Source organism: Solea senegalensis, linkage group LG3, assembly GCF_019176455.1.
Source record: "Solea senegalensis isolate Sse05_10M linkage group LG3, IFAPA_SoseM_1, whole genome shotgun sequence".
Taxonomy (NCBI): Eukaryota; Metazoa; Chordata; class Actinopteri; order Pleuronectiformes; family Soleidae; genus Solea; species Solea senegalensis.
Genome location: NC_058023.1, coordinates 780,466 through 802,866, shown reverse-complemented (window position 1 = coordinate 802,866; position 22,401 = coordinate 780,466). Strand labels below are relative to the sequence as shown.

The following is a 22,401-nucleotide window of genomic DNA, read 5'->3' as shown; positions in this document are numbered from 1 at the left end:
AGTCATCTATTTTTGACGTCTTTTTTTCATGTTACATGTTCTAAAGAAACAAATGCTTTGCAGTTGGTGCAGGTGATCATTAACACCACCCACCTGGAGCAGAGCTGCCACTTCCTGGAGGAGTTCATATCAAACATCACCAACGTTCCTCCTGACACGGTCAACGCCACCAAACTGTACGGAACGTCCACCTTCAAGGTCCAAATGACGACGTCTTTCATTCTTCTGTTTCTCTTAATATTTCACCAGTATTTTTCCTTTTTCTTGGATTAGACCTTCTGTGTTTCCTTGTTTTTGTTCCTTGGGTCCTGTTTTTCCCTCACGTTGCCTAAAATCTTAATTTCTCTGTCCACAGGATGCTCGTCACGCCGCAGAGGCGGAGATCTACACCAGCCTCAACGCTAAGATCGACCAGTTCCTGCAGCTGGCCGATTACGATTGGCTGGCCCCGGTGCAAGGGGGCGGAGCTCTGGAGGCCAGCGACTACCTGCTCGACCTGATCGCGTTTCTGAACAGCACCTTCAGTGTCTTCACCAACCTACCTGTTAGTACACACACACGCACACACACCAGTACAACTCATATCTGCACATTAAAGGTGTAGTCCGCGTTTTTTGAAGTGTCTTTTATGTGGTAAACAAAGAACAGATTTTAGCTAACATAAAATCTACATCAGTCAAAGTCTACGATGTCTGAAGAACATGTTCACGTCTTTATCTCACTGTCAGACGGACTTTTCCAACAGGAAACTGAAGTTTGAGAAGCACTCACTCTCCCACACCAAACCCCATAGAGAAAAACAGCGATTTTAACATCACAGCGCACAGGAGTTGTTGATCCACTGCTGCCTCCGTCACTAAGTCCAAATGTCTTATTTTGTAAAATTCGGCATTCATAAACCTACATTCAGATTTAAGCCAGTGACACAAAGTGACCACACGAGGCAGCAGTAGACAGGTAGCTCCTGTGTCCCCGTGAGCTAAAATCACTGATTTTCTCTATGGGCTTTGGTGTGGGAAATTAGTTGTTTACAAACGTCAGTTTCCTCTGTCTAACAGTCTGTCTAACAGTGAGATAAAGACGTGAACATGTTCTGTAGATATCGTAGACTAAAACTGCCGTAGATTTTATTCGCTGAATCTTTTGTTGAGAGGTTAAAATCAGTTTTTTCTTCCTTGTGTGTTTGCTGACATTAGCTGTATTTGAAACACTTGATTATGTGAAAGTATCTCATAAAAATTGCACAAATGTGGATAGTCTGTGCGTGTGTGTGTGTTTTTATATAAGCTGACTCAGCAGTTTTGTGGCCCCTCCATGTCAGCATGAGACCATCACAGGGCAGGACAATCTGCTTTAGCTCGTTAGAGTATCAGCTCGTCACAGGTTAGCTCGTTAGCTCGGCGCTCGCTAAGCTCATTAAAGGCTGAGGGGGCGTGGCCAGCAGCAGATTAAACACGGGCTCAGACTCTTGACTCCAGCACACATTCACTCGATCGGGATTTCATGTTTCACCGTTAACTCGAAAATACGACATGAGATTTAATTGCGGTTCTGTCCAATGTTAGCATCATAGCTGGGTTTGCTAACTAGTGAGCTAATATAGGACGTGTGATTTGAGTCGTACATAAAAAGCACCCTAGCGTCATGTTCACTGTCGTCCGTATGGGGCAGCACTGCGTCTATGAACACCATGAAGTGTGAATTTTAACGTGTTTCTTTTTTACACGTTACACAAAACATTGCAATATTTTTAAAGAATGACAAATATCGTAACCCAAATGAAAATCGTATAGATGTAGATAACGCAGGGTTCACAGTGTGTTGAGCCGACGAGATTCATTCAAGATACCTCGTAAAATTCATCACTTTTGTTAATGCACTTTAAAGTTGATTTACTTAATTTAACTTGTTGTAGTTTTTGGTGAGAATTCAAACTGTGTGATCGAGACTCTGATTGAACACACACACACACACACACACAAAAAGGCTTTGCCGTTCTGAGATGATTTCGCACAGATTTGGTTAAAGCGGGTCACAAGGCCATAAGGCCACACACACACACACACAGACATGGTGGTTGAGCTAAGTGTTTTCCAGCACCTTTAAGAAGCTTTTCCTTCAAGCTCACGAGCCCCGGACATGACCCTGACACACACACACACAGTGTGTGTGGCCTCTTAAGTAGATCAGGTGTTATGGATCTAAAAAGTCTGGGTGGTATGACCGACAGAGGTGACGAGACACGTTCATTAACTGCTCGCATTTGTCCTGCAATACTTATGTTAACTTATGGGGTTGGAAAACTCCCAGAAACTTTCTACATAAACTTCTAAAGTTCTAAAGTTTGCTGGGTTTATGTTTATGGCCGTACGTAGGGAACAACGTCGGAACACGCCACGTTACCGGTGAGTATCTGCGATGTTGAGTTAACATGAGTGTCGTTTACCAAGCCCTGACTCACATTTGGCTCCACCCCCTTCACCTCACCTGAGAGTTTATTAAAAAACAAAAAAAGCAGCATGTGATGATGATGATGAGCAGGAAGTGATGCACGTTTGCCTGAACCTGAGTTTGTGTGTTTTGATAAAATCCTCTTGGGGTCGCTATAACCCGCTTTGTGTCTGACTCCAGTCTGACTAAGTGTAGTCAGACTATGAATCACATGGTCCCAGGTATGTTAGTCCGACTAAGACGAGCTGGGTTTTAGTTGGACTAACGTATTTTTACGCGACACACGTAAGAAAAGTGAATTATTTCGGACTTTTACGTGTTTCCAAGAATGTTTTTTAAGAATGACAAATATCGTAACCCAAACAAAAATCATGACAAAAGCAAGTTTGTGATTAGAATATTCACTAATTAAATATTTTAAACTGCAGTGGATGTAAATAACCGGGCTCACAGTGTGTTGAGCTGACGAGATTCATTCAAGAAGCCTCATAAATGTCATCACTTTAAGTCCACTGAATACACGCTTGCTGCTGCTGCTACCTTGTGGTCATAGATGCGCGATAAGAACGACAAATAAGGTCGTCAGTGGAGGAGAAAAATTTTAATATATTACGAACTTTATATTTTGTCTGTTATTTAAAATATAAAAACACATGCATTTGTTTGTCAGAAAGTTAGAAAACAAAAAGCCTCCAGTGTCCCCTATGTGGGTCCCTGACCCAGTGTTTGGGAACCACCACACGACTATATTGGAGTCAATAAACAATTAAATATAGTTGGGTTTTTTTGACGATATCGTATTCGTCCTGAAGTCGCAGCAGATTTACATTTTCTTTACTGTACAAAATTAAATAAAGACAAAAATAGCACCTGTAGAGGGCGCTAGCGTACAAGTCAACGAACCGACTGTGTGTGTGTGTGTGTGTGTGTGAGAGTTGTGATGTGGTTTAAAACTGCCTGCCTGTGTGTGCGTGGACATGTCTGTATATCTTTGTGAGGACATTTTGTCAGGGTTAAGACCTGATTTAAGGGTTAAGGTAAGGCACTTAGTTCATTCCCCTTACCTTAATATCACAACTAAGTGGATGTCTATTATGTCTTTCTTTTCTTTTCCTTCATTTGTCCTTTCTTTCCTGTCCATTCTTTTATTTTTCTTTCCCTCCGTCGTTCCTCCTCTTCCCTCTATAATCGTTCCCACTTGTCTGTCTGTGTGTGTCTGTCTGTCTGTCTGTCTGTCTGTGGGTGTGCTTCACTACATGTAAACAGAATTTGTCGATTTCACGCTCAATCTCACTCCATGATAATTGACCCCTTCACGTTGTGTGTGTGTGTGTGTGTGTGTGTGTGTGTGTGTGTGTGTGTGTGTGTGTGTGTGTGTGTGTAATGCACGGCTGCTGCTGTCGTTGTGTATGTTTAAAGAGACCAGATGACTTTTATTGATCTGTGCCTGGAAACGATTGCTTTATTAAAGTCGATCTCTTCACATCACACACAGGAAATGATATTATACAAATGACTCCATTAGACGGTTTAATAATGAAACGCCAAGAGTTGAAAATAATGTCTCTATTCATGAGTGTGTGTTTTTTTTTGGTGTTCAGGTCATTTGTTAAATTACATGTTGAAACAAGTGAAGGGAATTTTCCTGGACGCGACGGCTCCTCGTCTGTTCAGGAAGATCAATTTACCACAATGTTCATCTGCTGCTCACTGATTTCTTCACTTGTTCAGGTTTTTTTGGGGATTAAATGCTGCGTTTTCTTCACAACTTTCCTGGAAACCAGACTATTAACTTCAGTTAAAAGACCATTAGAGCCGGAGCTGGCAAATAATCAATCTATACTACTTCAATAACCTTTCATTATAATAATAATCATCAAAATAACTTCTCATCTAGATTCTAGTCCTGGAGAAAGGCTAGGAAACTGAAGTTTGTAAAACCACACCAAACCCCATAGAGAAAACCAGTGATTTTAACATCACAGCACACAGGAGTTGTTGATCCACTGCTGCCTCAATCACCAAGTTCACATGACTTTTTTAGTAATTCGGCATTTGAAAATCTTAGTTCTGAATGACCTCAGTGACACAAAGTGACCACACGAGGCAGCAGTAGAGCAGCAGCGCCTGTGTCCCCACAAGCTAAAATCACTGATTTTCTCTATGGGGTTTGGTGTGGGAGAGTGAGTGGTTCACAAACTTCAGTTTCCTCAGTTGTTCAGTTGTTAAAAGTCTGTCTGACCGTGAGATAAAGACGTGAACGCGTTCTTAAAGATGTCGCAGACTTACTCTGATGTAGATTTTATTAACTCGGTCTTCTGTTGAGTGGCTGAAACCGGTTTGCTTGTGTCCTTTGCTGGCAGTCGTGTTTTCACTGCCTCGGTGTCTCGTATTCTCTGCAGCAGGGGGCGCTCACGACACAGTTATCGCCACTGAGTGTGTGTGTGTGTGTGTGTGTGTGTGTGTGTCAGTATCTCACACAGCCACACTTCAAAAAAACAACTGAACTACCTCTTTAGAATTAGAGTTATTGCTTCTTTGGTTCTCTCACCTCGTTCTCACATCTTTCCCTCGCTTCATCTCTGTTTCATTCAGCTGGAATGCAGACGTCGAGGTCATGACAAAGGTTATGACTGGTCACCGACATCACACACACACACACGTGTGTGTGTTGTGTTCTGTATTAATGCGTTGTCACGCACTTCCTCCTCCGCTGCTTTTATTCTTAATATGGTACTTCATCATCCTGACTGCACCTGAACACACTGTATTTAATTAACACTAACTTAATGTGTGTGTGTGTGTTTGGGGGGGAAACACAAAGTACATGTTGTTCTTGTTGCTATGTCTTTTGTGAGATGTTGTCTAATTTGTTACACACAGTTATTGAGCCTCAGGTTTGTGTTTTTATCACGACAGTTGGAGCAGCTGTGAACGCCACAGGTTCTTCTAAAAGTGCCCTGACGTGGTTTCAGAGCGTAACGCTGTACACAAAGACAACAATTAAGGAGCTCAGTTCAGAAAATCTACAATGTCCATGTCACATGTTCACATGAGTGTTTCTCCCTCGCTGTTTTAATCACTTTAAATGTAATATGAATATGATGTAGATTTAAAGAGGATTGCATGTCCAGACCTGACCCTCCCTCCTCTCCCTCTCTCTCTCTCTCTCTCAGGGTAAGGTGGCACAGACGGCGTGCATGTCGGCGTGTAAACACATCTCCACGTCCCTGATGCAGCTGCTCCTCGACCCCGAGGTCCGCCAGATCTCCATGGGAGCGCTGCACCAGCTCAACGCCGACGTCAAAGAGTGCGAAGGTGAGTGGCCACGCCCCCTTTACACCTTTGCTTTGTCCCCTGTCCTCCTTATTTCCTTTTGTTTCTTTTACTTCTACTCTTTTTTTTTCCCTCGTCCAGTTTATCTGTCTCTCCTCTTCTATCCACACACGACGACGACGACGACATAAAAATCTAAATAAATCAACATTTTTTTGCTAAAAGTGACATATTTTCATTTAACATCATCACAGACGCGACAGAACATCATAAAACGTGAAATAAACCCGGAAAAAAGAGATTACTGTGATACAGGCTTCATTTACCAAGACTAAAAATATAATAACTATGAAATAAATGGGAGAAAATTACAAGAATAAACAGGAACGAAGGTTTTTCCTCTTGGGATGCTGAGTCTAGTGCAGAGGTCAAGAGGTCACGGAGAGAAAACAACAGAATAATCGAAAAACACGGAGGTAAAGATAAGAAGAAGAAGAATTTAAGGGATGGAAAACATTTAAAATAAGAGGGAAAAGAGAAGGCGCAGGAACGAGGGATGAACGAAAAGGTGACAGAGGTCGGAGAGATTACAGATTTCAGAGGAGGACGAGCACTGTGAGGAAAGAGCGGGAGAAAATAAATAAAAGTGCATTTATAAATGAAACGAGACGACAGAAGAAAAGGTTGAAAGAAGAAGAAAAGGGCAGACTGGGATTAAGGGAGGGAGGGGTGTTAAATAAAAAAACACACATGAGAGGAGGGATTAAGGGAAAATTAACTGTGAGCTTTAAACAGACGGAGGAAGCGGCGGAAGAAAAAAGGGGATTAGAGATTAAGGAGATGAAAGAAGAAGAAGAATACTTTATAACCATGAAAAACTCAAATTGAGACAAAAGTGGGTGAAAAAACATGGAGAAAAGTGAAAGTTAAGATTAAAATAATCCCACTGCAGATTGATGATGTCAATACAATGACAAAATAAACGTTAGAGACAAAGGTGGAAGTGGTTTTTATAAATTTAATAATTTTTATTGATAATTCTTGTTTTTCCGCAATGATAGAAAGTCGCTGAGTCATGAAAATATTCTTTTTTTTGTTGTGAAATATTACGACTTTTCTGACTGTGTGTGTGTGTGAGAGTGTTTGTGTGTGTGTGTGTGTGTGTGTGTGTGTGTGTGTGTGTGTGTTTGTGTGTGTGTGTGTGTGTCCGAGTCGTCGTGAGCCGGTGTCTTGGCGTCACTTGGCCTCCGTAAACAAGCCGACTGGTTTTTCTGAGCGAGGGAACGAGAAAGAAAAGAGAGAGGGAGCGAGTCTGCGGATAATCCTTTTCACCCCGCAACACACACACACACACACAAGTGCACACACACCCCGACACACGCCAAGCATCTTCAGTGACTTGACACACACACACACACACACACACATACACACCACAGTGACGCTCTTTACCGTCTGTATTTCTTCAAGTGTTACAACCTGAGAACACACACACACACACACACACAGGCGTCACCCCAAGTTCAAAATCCATCAGTTCACTGTTCTCAAACACGATGACGAAGCTGCGCATTAACAACACACACACACGTTCGACATTCATGACTTGAGGGGACATTGCATTGACTTACATTCATTTCCTGGAGACCTACTCTAACCTTAACCACAATTACTATTGGCCTAATCCTAATCCTAATCCTAACCTCAACATATCCTCACCTTAAAATGTAGTCATTTAGGTTTTTGTCCCCATAATGTGACTGTAAACAGGTTTAGGTCCCCACAACATTAGTAATACCTGGACACACACACACTCTGCTTTTTCACAAACACACTCTCTCACTCCTTTATTCAGTCTTTCAACAAGCGACATGACTCTAACACCTGCCTCCTCTCATCCTCCTCTTCCTCAGTCTGTCATTTGTCTGCCAGTTTATCTCGATGCAAAGCAAATCCAAGCAGGTCTTTGATTATTTAGTGTTCACTCTCTCTCTGTTTCTCTCCCTCCCTCTCTCTCTCTCTCTCTCTCTCTCTGGGGTGGACTGTGTGTGTGTGTGTGTGTGTGTGTGTGTGTGTGTGTGTGTGTGTGTGTGTGTGTGTGTGTGTGTGTGTGTGTGTGTGTGTGTGTGTGTGTGTGTGTGTGTGTGTGTGTGTGTGTGTGTGTGTGTTGGGTTTTGTATTTTCCCACAGGTTTTGCCAGAGCCGGCCCGGTCGCAGGCTTCCAGGGCGACACGTTGCTTCTGGCCTTCAGTGACTTGAGACAAGTAGGTCTTTGTCTCCGTCCTCTCTCTCTCTCTCCCCTCCCTTCATATCTTTTCTTACCAACACCCCCCCCCGCTCTCCACCTCCTCTTCATCCTTTCTTTTATTGTCTCTTTTATCATCCTTTTATCATCCTCCTCCTCAGTTTCAGACGAGAGCAGGTCCTCAGTGAGATGGAAACGCGGAAAAATGACAAAATAAGACAATAATAATAAGACATTAATAATATTAATAATGATACACGTTTATGGTGAAGACGGCTGCAGAGACACGTCTGTCTCCCTGCTCTGTGTCCACACACGGTCTCACACGTGTCCACAGTCACGTCCGACACCAGAATCAAAGCCAACAATGTCCAACTGTAGATCAGAGTCTTAAATCCACGACTCAAGCGATTCAGTAACTGCCTCACAAGTCACGTGAGAGTTTGTCGCGTAGCCGTCGCTATGACGGCTCCGCCCACTTTGGAAATGACGCGACTGATGCTAAACTGAGTCGAGTTAGAACTGTGTGTGTGTGTGTGTTAATGCTGTCACATATTATTTTATGGACGTTCATTGATTGATTCTACAGGTTTAACAGCAGCAGTTACTCTGTTACTGTCTCTTTGACGCTGACACGTGGTCACATGTGATCGACTCACAACGATCTGATCGACTCACAACATTCTGATCGACTCACAACGATCTGATCGTCTCGATCATAGTTTAGAAGATTAAAAAGTGAATGGAGACTTTATTTCAGGAGAAAACGATCGCGCGTCATGTTTTATGTCCTGGGAAAAACAGAGAGGGACAGACAGAACTGGACGTCCCAGCTGAGAGGACTGACCGCTGGGCGGAGTGATCGTGCACGTGTGTGCGTTTGTGTGTGTGTATCGACTCTGCGGAAAACAGCGTTTGTTAGGAGAGAGTGCGTGAAAGTGCGCGCGGGGAAATGTGTGTTTCCCATCAACAAGTGTGTGTGTGTGTGTCATCTTTGTGAATGTGTGAAACGGGGCGAAGAGCCTTAGTGAAAGTTTGTGTGGCCTTTCTGTTTGCTGTGTGTGTGTGTGTGTGTGAGATCACAGTGAATGTGTGAAACAGGGCGGAGAGCGAGTTAAAGTTTGTGTGTCTGGCCTCCTGTCTTTGATGTGTGTGTGTGTGTTTGTGGTTGTTGTTGTACTGTGTGTGTGTGTATGTGTGACAGCAGATGACGGATGGGCCGGCAGGACGGAGCAGTGGACGATGAATGAGGTGACAGACAGAGATGGATCGCCCTTTATCCCTCCGTCACAATCCCTCTTTCTCTCTCCTCTCCTCTCTTTCTCCGCCTGTCGGGATGATGCAGTGCCTCTTGTTCTCTCGCTCAGAGGAGGAGAAGAAGGAGGAAGGGGGGAAGATGGGGAGAAAAGGAGAGAAAAAATTGCATTCATGTGTGGCATCCATGTTTACTCCTCCCTCCTCCTCTTCCTCCTCCTCTTCCTCCTCCAGCTCCATCCTCTCTTTTCTTCTGCTGATCAGAATCGTTGACTCTGACGTTTCTTTTCCAGATCATTCAGCTCCTTTCATTTTCTTCCCTCTTTCTCTCTTTCATCCTTTATCATATCAAAAAAAGAGAATTCCTCCCTCACACAGTGTGTGTGTGTGTGTGTGTGCGTGCGCACATCTGCCTGACACACATATTCCACTTGTTATTTAAGTTTTTAGACAAACTTTTCATGATTTTTTTGATTGTATATATTCGTGTGTGTGTGTTTACGTATGTATGTGTGTGTGTGTGTGTTAACGTATATATGTGTGTGTGTGTGCGTGTGTGTGAATAATGGTAGATAAATCACGCTGACGGGGGCGTTTGTTTTGTGGTCAGGTCCCGGTGTTCTGGAAGGTTCCGGGGTCCTGGGACAGACCTGAGACCCGGGTTCCTCAGCTTCACACACACACACACACACACACACGTGTACTAAAAGAGTTAAGACGATGAATGCTTTTTATTCATTCACGTTATTTTTGTTTTTGAGTCCGTAAACAATTCATTTACTGAAGTTATTGTCACTCACTTCTTATATTATTTATTGTAACTTAGTTTCATTGGTTTTATTTGTCATAATTTTGAGTTGTTTGTCTTTTGTTTCCTAAAATGTCCACGAAGCAAATGAAATAGTTGTTTTTGTCACTTTTATATTTGTAACTGCAGTCAACGCTGACTCTGGACTTTTCTTCTGTGTGTGTGTTTGTGTGTGTGTGTGTGTGTGTGTGTGTGTTTCAGTCCACAGATCTTATCAATTCTAAATTTAGAACATTCACAAGTTTGTGGTTACTACAAACCTTTGGCTGGCCCTGTGTGTGTGTGTGAGAGAGTGAGTGAGTGAGTGTGTGTGTGTGTGTGGCCTCACACCAAAAAAGTGGGAAAAGTTTGCAACACTAGACTTCACTCGTTCATTTGCCAGGTTCACATTCTTCCACCTCTGCTCGTGTGTGTGTGTGTTCTCCTGTCATTGAACGGTCAGAGCTTCATTCCTCTGGTCGACCACAGATTCCTTTCATTCATCGATCTCTCCTCCTCCTCCTTCTTCTTCATCCTCAAACCAAACGTTGATGAGTCAAAACCTGACGAGCTTCAGCAGAATCTTCTCTCAGTTCATTTGTGGAACATCTGTCCATCTCATATCTGTCCATCAGTTCACAATAATTCACCTTTTTGTTGGACTAAACTCCAGCTGGTCTTAGTCAGACTAACATACCTGAATCATGTGATTCATAGTCCGATTTCTTATTCTTATTTTATTGTTAATATTCTATTTTCTCTTTTAAAATTGTTATTTATATATTTGTATTTTGCACCAAGGGAGTGGCACCCAAATTTCGTTGTCCACAAAATAACGACAATAAAGGCTATTCTGATTCTGATTACTGCTGCATGTATGCACTTAGTCAGACTGGAGTCAGACCAAGGAAGTAGAAGGAGTCGTGCGATTGTCCGTCTTAGTCCGACTCCGACCTGAGCTCGTTTGACGTTGTTTGGATAAGAAACGTGACGACAGAGTGTTTCTGTTTTCTATCTGCTGCTGTCTCACAAACACAGTCCTGACCTCGTACGTCAACTTCCTCCTCGATGGGTCCTCTGTCCTCTGTCCCTGAAGCACATCATGAACGTTCTCCTTCAACCGTGAAGTCCAAACATGGAGGGAACAAGTTTCCCATTAATCCTCAGACCGGGTCGTCTTCTTTCAGCAAAAAACCAAGACTATGAAAGACTCATTTTGTGTCCTGAGGGTTGGACGTCCCACGATGATCGTCCACATTTTCTTCTCATCCAACAGAAGTCGTTCCGTATGTTCTCCAGAACTGCCGCTGCCGCCTCCTCCTCCTCTTTAATCTGGATAATCTGAGAAAACAGCAGGAAAAAACAAACCTGTGAATATTGACCGCCTCCTGCGTTCTCCTCCCAGGCTCCGCCCCCGTGATGATCGTCCAGATGTTCTTCTCTTCCGGCAGCCGTCACTCCGTATGTTTTCCAGGACTGCCACCTCCTCCTCATCCATCATCTTTAATCTGAATAATCTGAGAAAACACCAGGAAGCCACACACACATGCCCCGCCTCCTGTGTTCTCTCTCTCCCCAGGCTCCGCCCCCCACCCCCTTGAATGGATCCTCTGCTGTATCTTCAGTCGTCTTCTTCTCCGTAAAAGAATGTCTCCGAACGTCGTTTGCCGTCAGTTTTACGCCCCCCGCTGGCCAGTCATGAGAAGACGCCGCACAGTTGCTAACGCCTGAAACTTCACAGAGTAGTAATCCTAATAATCCCACATTTTCTTCTTAGTTTCCGTATTTTTCTGTCCTTGTCATGAACTTTCTCTTCACACACACACACTTGTACTATCTGTCCTCTCTGTGACGTTTGTGTCCCGACCTTTGACTCACGAGTTTGTCCAAAACCAACATGTCACTGTACTGTGTGTGTGTGTGTGTGTGTGTGTGTGTGTGTGTGTGTGTGTGTGTGTGTGTGTGTCACCCTGAAGAATGACACAGTGAGAAAGTGAGTTTTATTTAAGGGAAGATTCACAGACTTTAATGTTTGTGGTTTGATTAAACCACAAACCTTTATTTGATGAAAGACAAGTTTGTCTCTCGTGTGTCCTCGTACAGTCTCGTCTAGTCCGTCACAGCGACGGCAGGAAAAACCTTCACTTGACTCTGTCACAGTTTTATTTGTGACTTCATTGTTTCACACGCGACTCGACGCTCCGCGTTTCCTCCTCACTTCCTCCAGGAAAAGCAGTCGCTCAAACCTCGTATTTGATTTCATCTTTACACAAGATTTTTAGAGCTGAAACAATTAATCGATTATTAATCGATTACTTAATGATTTGTCAACTATTTTGATCGTCAGTTAATCGGTTTGAAGTTTTTTTCATGATAAAAGTGATTTTTCTGATAGTTTCAGCTTCTTAAATGTGAATATTTCCGAGTTACGACATCTGACCCTCGCGACAGCTTCTATAAAATCACTTTATTCAGATTAAAGTTTGTTCAACAACACAAATTAGTGTAAAAAAAAATGTTTTTTTGTCAATCTAAGTGAAAACGTAAACAGGTTTGATTCTGCACATGTAGAATAATCTGCGATGTTGGGATTATGTAGATTAAATCATTCTGGTTTGAGTAGAATCTCTGTTTCCAGTTGTTTTAAAAGTACAGACTGCTCCTTTAATCCGCCACACTTTAACAAGGATGATTAATTCTGACTTCAGTTAGACTTCAGTGGTGACACGTTGCGGACATTTGACACGAGCAGATGATAATCTGGGGGAAAGTTGTCAGCTTCACTGTTTATTAAAAAAACGTGTAAACAAACTCCGGCGTAGACGAAATAACAGAGACCGTGTTTTTATACGAGGGAATGAAATAATCTCACTTCCCAGAAATCCTTTTGTTTTTTGTTTTGTTTTTTTTTACAGTAAATGGACTTATTTTCCTTTCACGTCACGTCTCTATTTTTACTGAGCTGGGACACGAGTCGCTCACTATTTACGTCAAATTAGCGCCACACAGCTGCAGCTGTGTTATTTTCAGCCTCAGGGAAATCTGTAACATGACAGAAGGATTCAAAATATATTTTAGAAAAAAAATTAACTTAAATATTTAAACATTTTTGACAAACGTCCGATTCTTTCTGCCCCAGCGACTGCTTTTTTGTATTATTTGTATTTCATGGACAGAGGGCGCCTTCTATTGGACGTGCTATTAACTAGGGTTACAAACTTTTTTCCTTAGTGGAAAGTTCTTAATTTTAGCTCCGTTAACTGAGCTTGTTAGAAAGTTAAAAAAAATAACAAAGAAAATTAAAAAGTGTGGGACCAAAGCTTGAGCCTTGAGGAACACCACGATTCAAATAAAACACGTCAGCTGTTACTATGATAAGATTATAGATTATTATAATGCTTTTTGTTTGTTTTTTAAAAAAATAAAGGAAATGCTGAGCTCTGAATTTACCAAAATAAAATGTATTTACAGTTTACCTTCTTTGGGGTAAATTGACGCAACCACTGATTTTGTCAATTTAACGCCCGTTCTCAGTTAATTTGTCACGTTCTTGTGGTTTTTCCTCGACTTTGTGAGACAAAAGTTTGGAGTTCAGTGAAGATGGAGGTGAGGACAGAGGGACGAGAGGAGACGGACACGGGAATATGCTACTGTCACATTCCTGAGGACTGTGTGTGTGTGTGTGTGTGTGAGAGAGTCACGCACACACTCGACGCTTGCGTGACCTCTGAACTCAGAGAAGTGAACACGCAGAGGGAAAATAAAGACGAGACGAGTCGATGACAGTCGTGAACGAGGGATGAATGAAGTGAGAGATGACAGGAGAGGACATGGAGAGAGAGTTGTGGTGAGATTGTGAATTCAGAAAACGAGACATGAATGCATGAAAATGTTGACGGAGCGGGGTGAAAAAAAAGAGCGAGGGATCACGAGTGAAAGAGTGCAGTCAGGTGAAAGTGATACGGACGTACAGGGTGGTCTCTCGCCCTCTCTCTCTCTGGGAGGCTGACACTTCTCTTCATCCGTTGACCGCTCTCAGAAGGGGGGATGAATGGACGAGTGTGGAGGGGTGAAAAGAGCGAGATGATCGGAGAAGAAAGAGGGAGGAGAGAAGGATGAGAGGATGAGCAGCAGGCGGACGTTTAAATGATCGCCTGCCGAGAGAGAGAGAGAGAGAAATCAGTGACTTTTTTATGTTCACAAACTTTGTTTTTGATGAGTCAGCAAAAAAGAAGCATGTTTAGTCTCTGGTTTAAACTGGTTTAGAGTGACTGTGTTGAATCTCAGGTCACATGACATTAAAAATGAAGTCCGTCCTCATGTCTTCACTTCAGGACAATATTTTATTCAAATGTCTCAAATGTTATTTACTCTTTTTTGGGGGGTTTTAAGTCAAAATTCTGACTTTATTCTAACTTAAATCTCAAAATTCCAATTTTATTCTGACTTTAATCTCAAAATTACAATTTATTCTAATTTTAATTTCAAAATTTCAATTTTATTCTGACTTTAATCTCAAAATTACAACTTTATACTGACTTTAATCTCAAAATTCTGACTTTATTCTGAAATTTAATCAAAACAAAAAGTTTGCATGTGGCCATAATCCTTGTACATATAGTAGGAAAGATTTGCTCGATTTCAAGTAAATAAATAATAAAATAATGGAAGTAAGATTATATTATAACATATTTTCTTTTACACTTATTTGTAATAAATGATCATTCAGTAGAAATCGTTGATTCTGTTGAATTGTAGCCGGAGAAAAGTTTTATTTTGGTCTGTGTCTGTAATCTCTAATCTCATTTAATTTCACACTCTGATTCACTTTCTTCCTCTTAAACTGAGATTACACGGCGTCAGGGAGGCTGCACACACACACACACACACTCACTCTCTGTTGCTCGGCCTCTGGTTCAACTTCCTGTCCCGTCTGTGGTCGTCTCTTATCGTGGTCATTATTCTGCTCCCTGATTGGAAGAGGAGGGAGGGGGCGGGGCTGTATATCGCAAAACTTCCTAATGGTCAAGCAGCGGTCAGGAGTGTGTGTGTCTGTATCACATTTGATACAGTTACACACACACACACACTGATAACACTGAACAATGATGTGACCCGGTCACCACATGGTCACTGTGTGTGTGTGTGTGAGAAACATGGCGACCTTAAACCAAGTCTTATCTTTCTACCACTTCCTGTTTTGGGGACACAGATGAGGGCGGAGCCAATGAGAGTTGAGATGTCTGTCGTTATCGTGAATCTGAATAATTTAATAATTAATCCCTGTGTGTGTGTGTGTGTTCATAAGAAAAAATCCTAATCCTAATCCAAAATTGTATTTTGTCAATGTTTAAAAAAGAAAAAACTAATCTGCTCATTTGTGTCAATTTGTGCGAAAAATCACTTTTTTTAAACTGAAATCTGGATTAAAGGTAAATAAATCAGGAGAACATTTCTGCTGTTTGTCGTCAGATTAAGGGAAAGTTTAAAAAAGAGGACACTGAGTGATGACCTTTGACCTCTGCCTGTCATAGGTCAACAGCTGAGGCTTTTAGCTTCTCCACAGAAATCTGCACCTTTTTCTCACATCAACGTGGACTTTAGTTTGGATTATTATGGATTATCATGAATCACTTGCTGAAATCTATAACTGATTTAAATATGATTGAATCTGTTTGAGTGGATTATAGAGAATATTTCCTTTATATATTTATATATATAATATTTTCCTTCCAACTTTAAAATGAATCAGCAGTTGTTTTGTTTATTGATTAAAGTTGGGATTTTCTTTGGCTTTTAAATTTAAATTTTATTTTTTTGATAATTAACTAAAACTCTCCAGTTAAAATGTTTAAATTAAGCGAAGAATTATGTCATTTTCAGAGAAAACTAGTGAACATTTTCTGAACCAATCGTAATTACAAAGTAAATAATGATTCCTTCTTTTATTATGATTTTTATAAGTTAAGTTTGAGCTCTGTGTTATTTGAATAAACAGCAGAAATATTTGCATCGATTTATTGTTTTTCTCCGTCTTAAGTTGAATAAAGTTTAGTTTTCAGATAATTAAAATTCTCCCAAAGTCAAAGCAAAACTAATGTGTTCACTTTTTAAACGTAGTCTGACCTTTGTCCCAGAAAACTCTTGTTGTCATTGATAAGAAAACACTTTTCCTCTTTTCCGTGACCTTTGACCCTCGGTGAAAGATGGACAGATTAAAGCAAGGGGAAGTGAAGTAGAGGAGGACGACAGACGAGTGACACGTGTCAAACGTCTTTAAACATTCTCCAGACACACGGAGACAAAAGAGGTTTGATTGACAGGTGTCAGCGCGGTCTGTGGTGACCTTTGACCTCAGAGGAGGAGGAGGGACAGGAGTCAAAGTGAAGGTGGACGGAGACTTTTAAACTCCAGCAGTTTACGAGGATTCTTTTTGTCAGTGATTGTGGATGAAAAGGTAGAAATGTAAATGAAGTTGCTTAATTCTGATGTTTTTCTGAGAAAATGACCTGAAGATTAAAGGTGTGGTTCAGTTATTTATTTTTAGCTTTGCTCAAGGAAAATGACTGATTTTAGAAAGTCAGTTTAAGTCTACGATGTCTTTAAGAACATGTTCACGTCTTTATCTCACTGTTAAACAGACTTTTCCAACAGGAAACTGAAGTTTGTAAATCACTCACTCTCCCACACCAAACCCCATAGAGGAAGTGATTTTAAGATCACAGCACACAGGAGCTGCTGATCCACTGCTGCCTCCATCACTAAAAATCCTTTGTTTGGATTTAAATCAGTGACACAAAGTGGCCACACGAGGCAGCAGTGGACCAGCAGCTCCTGTGTCCCCGCGAGACGTGAACATGGTAAAAAAGTGACTCTTTCTGTTCAGTGTTTTCTTTTCTTCCGTCTCCGCCTTGTTTTCAGTGTCATGGGTCAGAACATGTGAACCGGCCCTTTAAGACGCCCAGGAGCTGCAGTGATCTCTTGGAAGTGGATGAGTGAGTGAGTGAGTGATGGACGGATGAGTGAGTGACGGTTGGTGCCAACGCGGCTGTGTTTTCTGATGAAAGTAAAAATCCACTTTCCCTGCTTTTAGCGACCTTTGACCTTTACCCTGCCAAAGATATAGAAAACATGGACGTTAAGAGGAGAGAAAAAGGTTTTTGTTTTCTTTCATGAAGAGGAAACATAATGTGATCACAACCTGTGTGTGTGTGTGTGTGTGTGTGTGGAACGCAGCAACTCCCCGACGTTTCTAAACAAATAAACCTGGAAAAACCATTAACAAGTCTGTTAAACTGAGGAGGAGGAAAAAGTAAAGGTGGTCAGTGGAATGGGTGAGATATTAGGATGAAGGAAGGACAGACAGACAGACAGAGAGAGAGGTAAAAAAAAGAGGATGATGAGCAGAGCGAGATGAACACAGTGATGAGATAAGAAAGACGGGACGGAGAGATGAAGATAAGAGGAGGAAGAAATGGAGAAAATGTGGGAGGAAGAGGAAAGAGGGTGATGAGGAAAAAGAGGTGGAAGAAGGAGGGTAGAGAGAGAGACCATTAGTGTAAATGAGAGTAAACGACAACAAGAAAATAACACTGAAGAATCAGAGGGTGTGTGTGTGTGTGTGTGTGTGTGTGTATGGCAGAACAGGAGTGATAAGTGCAGAGTGAGGTCATGGTGAGGTGAGAGAGGGAGGCGAGAAAGAAGTTCAGTGGGAGGAGGTGAAGAGAGGTGTGTGTGTGTGTGTGTGTTTTGAGGGTGAACCGGGGGTGAGGGGTGTGTGTGTGTGTGTGTGTGTGTGTGTGTGTGTGTGATGGAGGAACCTGCTCACTCTCACTCGTGTGTGGTTGAGATTTTTTTGGAAAGGCCTCTCTCTCTCTCTCACACACACTCTCTCTCTCTATCAGTGTGATCTTCCTTGTTGAACATCCTCTGTCCTTGCTCCTTCATCTCCTTGTCTCCTAATTTACCTGCTGACCTCTCGTTCACCTGAATCTGTTTCACTTTCTGTCTGTGGATGAAAAAAAAATCATGGTCTTGTTCAGTGGCTAAAGTCTCTCACACACCAAACCTCATAGAGAAAACCAGTGATTTTAGCTGACGGGGACACAGCTGCTGCCTCGTGTGGTCACTTTGTGTCACTGAGGTACTGATTTTCTCTATGAGGTTTGGTGTGGGAGAGTGAGTGCTTTACAAACTTCAGTTTCTTCATGACATGACGTTTTTACTAGTGTCCCCCAGTTGTTATTTATTTGTCCCTCATTAAGAGACGCATTTGTCCTCATAACCTCAGACGGATGACAGTTACGTAACCTGTGTGTGTGTGTTTATATGGGAGGATTAGCAGGTCAAACCTCGGCCGTGCGAGGGTGAACTTGGGGACAAAGGAGGGAAAGTGAGCGAGTGATGAATACAGAAGTGAACGCACCAGAGGGAGGAGGAGTAGGAAACAGTGAGAGAGGATGGAGGGAAGGAAGGAGGGAACAAGGAGGGAGGAGAGATCAGGAAGTCGAGGAACAAACTGTTTTGTGTGTTGGTCGTTTTCCAAAGACAGATTTAGAGGAAACGTTTGAGACCAAAGACTTTTTTACTGAGGACGTTTCCTGAAGATTCTCATGAGGAGACTTCAGGTAAAAGACACGCTAGTTGAGATTAACAGTTTTAGAAACACTATATAGTGAGATTAACAGTTTTAGAAACACTGTAAAGTGAGATTAACAGTTTTAGAAACACTGTAACGTGAGATTAACAGTTTTAGGAACACTATAAAGTGAGATTAACAGTTTTAGAAACACTATAAAGTGAGATTAACAGTTTTAGAAACACTGTAAAGTGAGATTAAAAGTTTTAAAACCACTTTAGTGTATTTTAAAAAACACTGTTACATTAAAATTCTCATTAAATCACCTTAACAAACACAAATAAACATTTTCAGTCATGTGAACGTGTTTGTCATGACACGGTCGCCATGGCAGCAGCAGCATCACTCAGCAGTTTTTCTCAACACACTGACAATAATCAGACATTCATTCATTCTCTTTAACTCGTCCTCTCTCCATCACACCTTCATCTCCTGATCTGCTCATCTTCATCTCTATCACATGTGGTTTTGTTCTTCATCCCTCTGTCCCTCCTCCTCCTCATCATCCCTCACTCACATATGGTTTCTCTCTCTGGATCAGAGGGTGTGTGTGTGTTTGTTTTGTGTTACCCAGAGTTCACTGGGGCTTGTGTGTGTGGCACACACAGTTTGGTTTTGAGGACGTCCTCAGTCCTCCTTCAGTCTCTGTCGTCAGACGTTAACTTAGCTTAGCACGGCTCGGGTGATTTTAACAAAATAAAATTCCAGTGGAACATATTTATGCTAAGCTAGGCTAACAGTCCCTGAACACACTGATGACACTTAGTGACATTTTTGTCATTTTTCTGCTGCAGTTTAAAGATGAATTCATGTGTTCATGTCAAATATGATGCCATAATCAATGAGTGAAACAGGAAAATGACTTGTTTGTTTGTTTGTTGACAGTTACTGGAGTTGTTTACTCAGTGGGACTGGTCCACGTATTTGGCAGATTATGGGAAACCCTCGTGTAAATATCTGCGAGTGAATCCTCACACGACGCTGACTCTGCTCGACAAGTGAGTTCATTCTGTTCTTCATCCACTCATCACTTCATCAGGTTCACTCTTGAGTTTCTAGAGAACTAACAGTTTTTAAAGCACTTTAAAGTGAGATTAAGAGTTTTACAAACACTTTACATTGAGATGAACAGTTCTTAAAGCACTTTAAAGTGAGATAAAGAGTTTTACAAACACTTTACATTGAGATGAACAGTGCTTAAAGCACTTTACATTGAGATGAACAGTTCTTAAAGCACTTTAAAGTGAGATTAAGAGTTTTACAAACACTTTACATTGAGATGAACAGTGCATACCTGGAACCTACACACGCACACACTAAAGCTGTTTTCTGTGTGTGTGTGTGTGTGTGTGTGTGTGACAGATTGATCTGAAAGCAGATGTGAGCACTGAGCTCGTCACGGAGCTGAGTCCTAAAAGAGACTACTCCCTCACTGTCTACGCCATCTACCCCAACCTCATAGGAGACTCTGTGACAATCAACATTCAGACGAGTAGGTGTCAGACATCTGATCTGTGCATGAAAATACAGAGACACTGTACACATATGTCTGCATACATATGGGTTTTCTCTCTCTTTCAGCTGCTTTGCCGCAGGTGTCAAACTTCCGTGTTATTGAGGAGGGTTTGTTCTCGCTGCGTCTCGGCTGGACTCCTCCTCTAGGGAAACTAAGTGGATTCAAGATCTACGTCCCGAGATGTAACGCTAGTCATTGACATTTAAACAGTTAACTCTGGTGTATTTATTGAATATAAAACAATTATTATTATCTTTTCAGTGTCTGTTTGACAGGTTGTACTTCATGGGTATCGGTATTCTTGTTCTGCAGCTAACAGGCCAGGATATACTTATGAGCAGCTACTTCCTGGGGACGTCTCGTCTCACGTGATTGACAGCCTGGAGGAGGACAAGAAGTACACTGTCAATATTTACGCCGTTTTCCCTCAGGGACCAAGTGAGCCCGTTTCAATCGTGGGCAAGACATGTACGTTTATTGGTTTGATCAACAGGGAAACCAGAGATCCATTCATTTACTGATTGCACACATTTATTACAAGTCAAGTCTAGCTACAACACAGCAACATTTAAGAAAGGAAAATACAAGAAAATAAATAATAATGCAGTATCATAATATATCCACTGGATGGTGATAGTGTTCTTGATTAAAAAATACCATGACTGTGTAGTAACTATGGATTAAAACCCTCATTTATCTATATCCCACTCAACACTACACTAGCATGTTTACACAGTTCATTGTATAACTTACATGACAACTTAACATTAAAATAAACAAAATTAATATTGTGTGTTTGTGTGTGATGATGTGTTTCACAGTAAAGCTGATACCAGTTCAGCATTTCCTGGTTCAAAACGCCACCACAGACACTGTGCAGGCGAGGTGGACTTCCGTTGCGGGAGCGACAGGATATCGTCTGACATGGGCCTCCCCAGGTACTGTGGTTATACCGTCTCTCTATTAAACAGAGCTCGCTAGTACATTGTTATCCCATTAGGCGAAATGTTGCTGTTGTGTCCTTCAAGCTTCCAGTGCCTCGTTTTGTCTTGCAGACGATCACATCGAGAACATAAACCTCGGCGACAACTTCAACTTCTACATGATCCAGGGCCTCCACGCAGGCTCCGAGTACACCGTGACCATCAATCCCATCTTTGGAGACATTGAGGGGCCCGTCACCACCACCAAAGCAAAAACATGTGAGTACGGAATGACAAATGAATGTCCACTAATTAGGTAAAGTGCCTTTTTTTTTTTAAATGTCTCTGTCCCTCTTGTCAGTGGAGAGCAGTGCAGTTCAGACTCTGAAGGTTTCTGCTGTGACCACCAGTGCGGCTGTCGTCTCATGGAACAGCGTCCCGGGAGCCACGGGATACAGACTTGCCTGGGGACCCACCCCAGGTAAATTCACACGTTTGAGACCCTTTTCTTGCCGTGAAGAGACTAGTTTACATTATCAGAACAGTTTATTTTGTGTGGCATGTAGTAAGAGACTTGTATCTTTTTAAGAAACATATTTAAATTAGCCAAAACACACTTTAAATCAATAAATATCCATATTTCTATTCAAGGTAGCTTTTTTTTAAAATGGTCATCTGCTTCACTGGTCTCTGCTATGACTTTAGGTTAAGAAATTAACCCCAGTTCTCTGATACATGAGTGAGTTATCTCTCTCACTATCTTATTAAACTGTCATCGTCTTTTGTTATTGTTTTAATTAAGTGAATCCTTACATTGCATTTAAGTCACTAGGAGATTTACAGACGAGTATCAGGATATGAAAAGTACCGTATGAGGGTTTTTTTGTCAACCTGTCTAGATATACAGGTAGAACACATGTAGTGTGTTATTTATCACATATTGTTGTTTAATCCAGTATTATTTGGCTGAGATGACCAATTGTTGTTCCCATCTTTCCCTCCCCCAAAGACGGTTATCTGGGTTTTTGTCTGCATTTGCTGGATAAATATAGAGTGAGAGAATCTGTGGGACTGTTTCCACACGGTGACACTGCGAGGCATATTAGGATGTCATCTGGATTTTTTTTTTTTTTTTTTAAAGATAGGATTTAGCCTAGTGAGATGACATTAATGTCAAAGAGAAGAAAAGCGCAGCTCTTTTACTCCCAGTAACAGACTCGCTCTGACACGAGATTTTAAAATAACACTGCTTTATAACAATGGATGCATCTACTCCACCTCTCCTGGCTGCAGGAACATGTGACAGGAGAT

At 41.7% G+C, this 22,401-nt stretch overlaps 2 protein-coding genes across 2 annotated transcripts in view; both read left to right on the top strand.

The window, feature by feature from the left end:
- Nucleotides 1-19,933, top strand: part of exoc6b (exocyst complex component 6B) — a 44,702-nt gene extending 24,769 nt beyond the window's left edge. The window contains exons 17-21 of the mRNA XM_044020391.1: nucleotides 64-198; nucleotides 356-544; nucleotides 5,628-5,769; nucleotides 7,918-7,991; nucleotides 19,537-19,933. Of these exons, the coding sequence (XP_043876326.1) occupies nucleotides 64-198; nucleotides 356-544; nucleotides 5,628-5,769; nucleotides 7,918-7,991; nucleotides 19,537-19,653 (657 nt within the window). The 3' untranslated portion in view covers nucleotides 19,654-19,933. The remainder of the gene's footprint in view (nucleotides 1-63; nucleotides 199-355; nucleotides 545-5,627; nucleotides 5,770-7,917; nucleotides 7,992-19,536) is intronic.
- The window catches only part of LOC122765961 (collagen alpha-1(VII) chain-like), a 43,756-nt gene continuing 41,285 nt past the window's right edge, over nucleotides 19,931-22,401 (top strand). Inside the window, exons 1-7 of the mRNA XM_044020484.1 lie at nucleotides 19,931-19,939; nucleotides 20,014-20,143; nucleotides 20,233-20,349; nucleotides 20,480-20,635; nucleotides 20,989-21,105; nucleotides 21,223-21,369; nucleotides 21,452-21,571. Coding sequence (XP_043876419.1) covers nucleotides 19,931-19,939; nucleotides 20,014-20,143; nucleotides 20,233-20,349; nucleotides 20,480-20,635; nucleotides 20,989-21,105; nucleotides 21,223-21,369; nucleotides 21,452-21,571 — 796 coding nt within the window. The remainder of the gene's footprint in view (nucleotides 19,940-20,013; nucleotides 20,144-20,232; nucleotides 20,350-20,479; nucleotides 20,636-20,988; nucleotides 21,106-21,222; nucleotides 21,370-21,451; nucleotides 21,572-22,401) is intronic.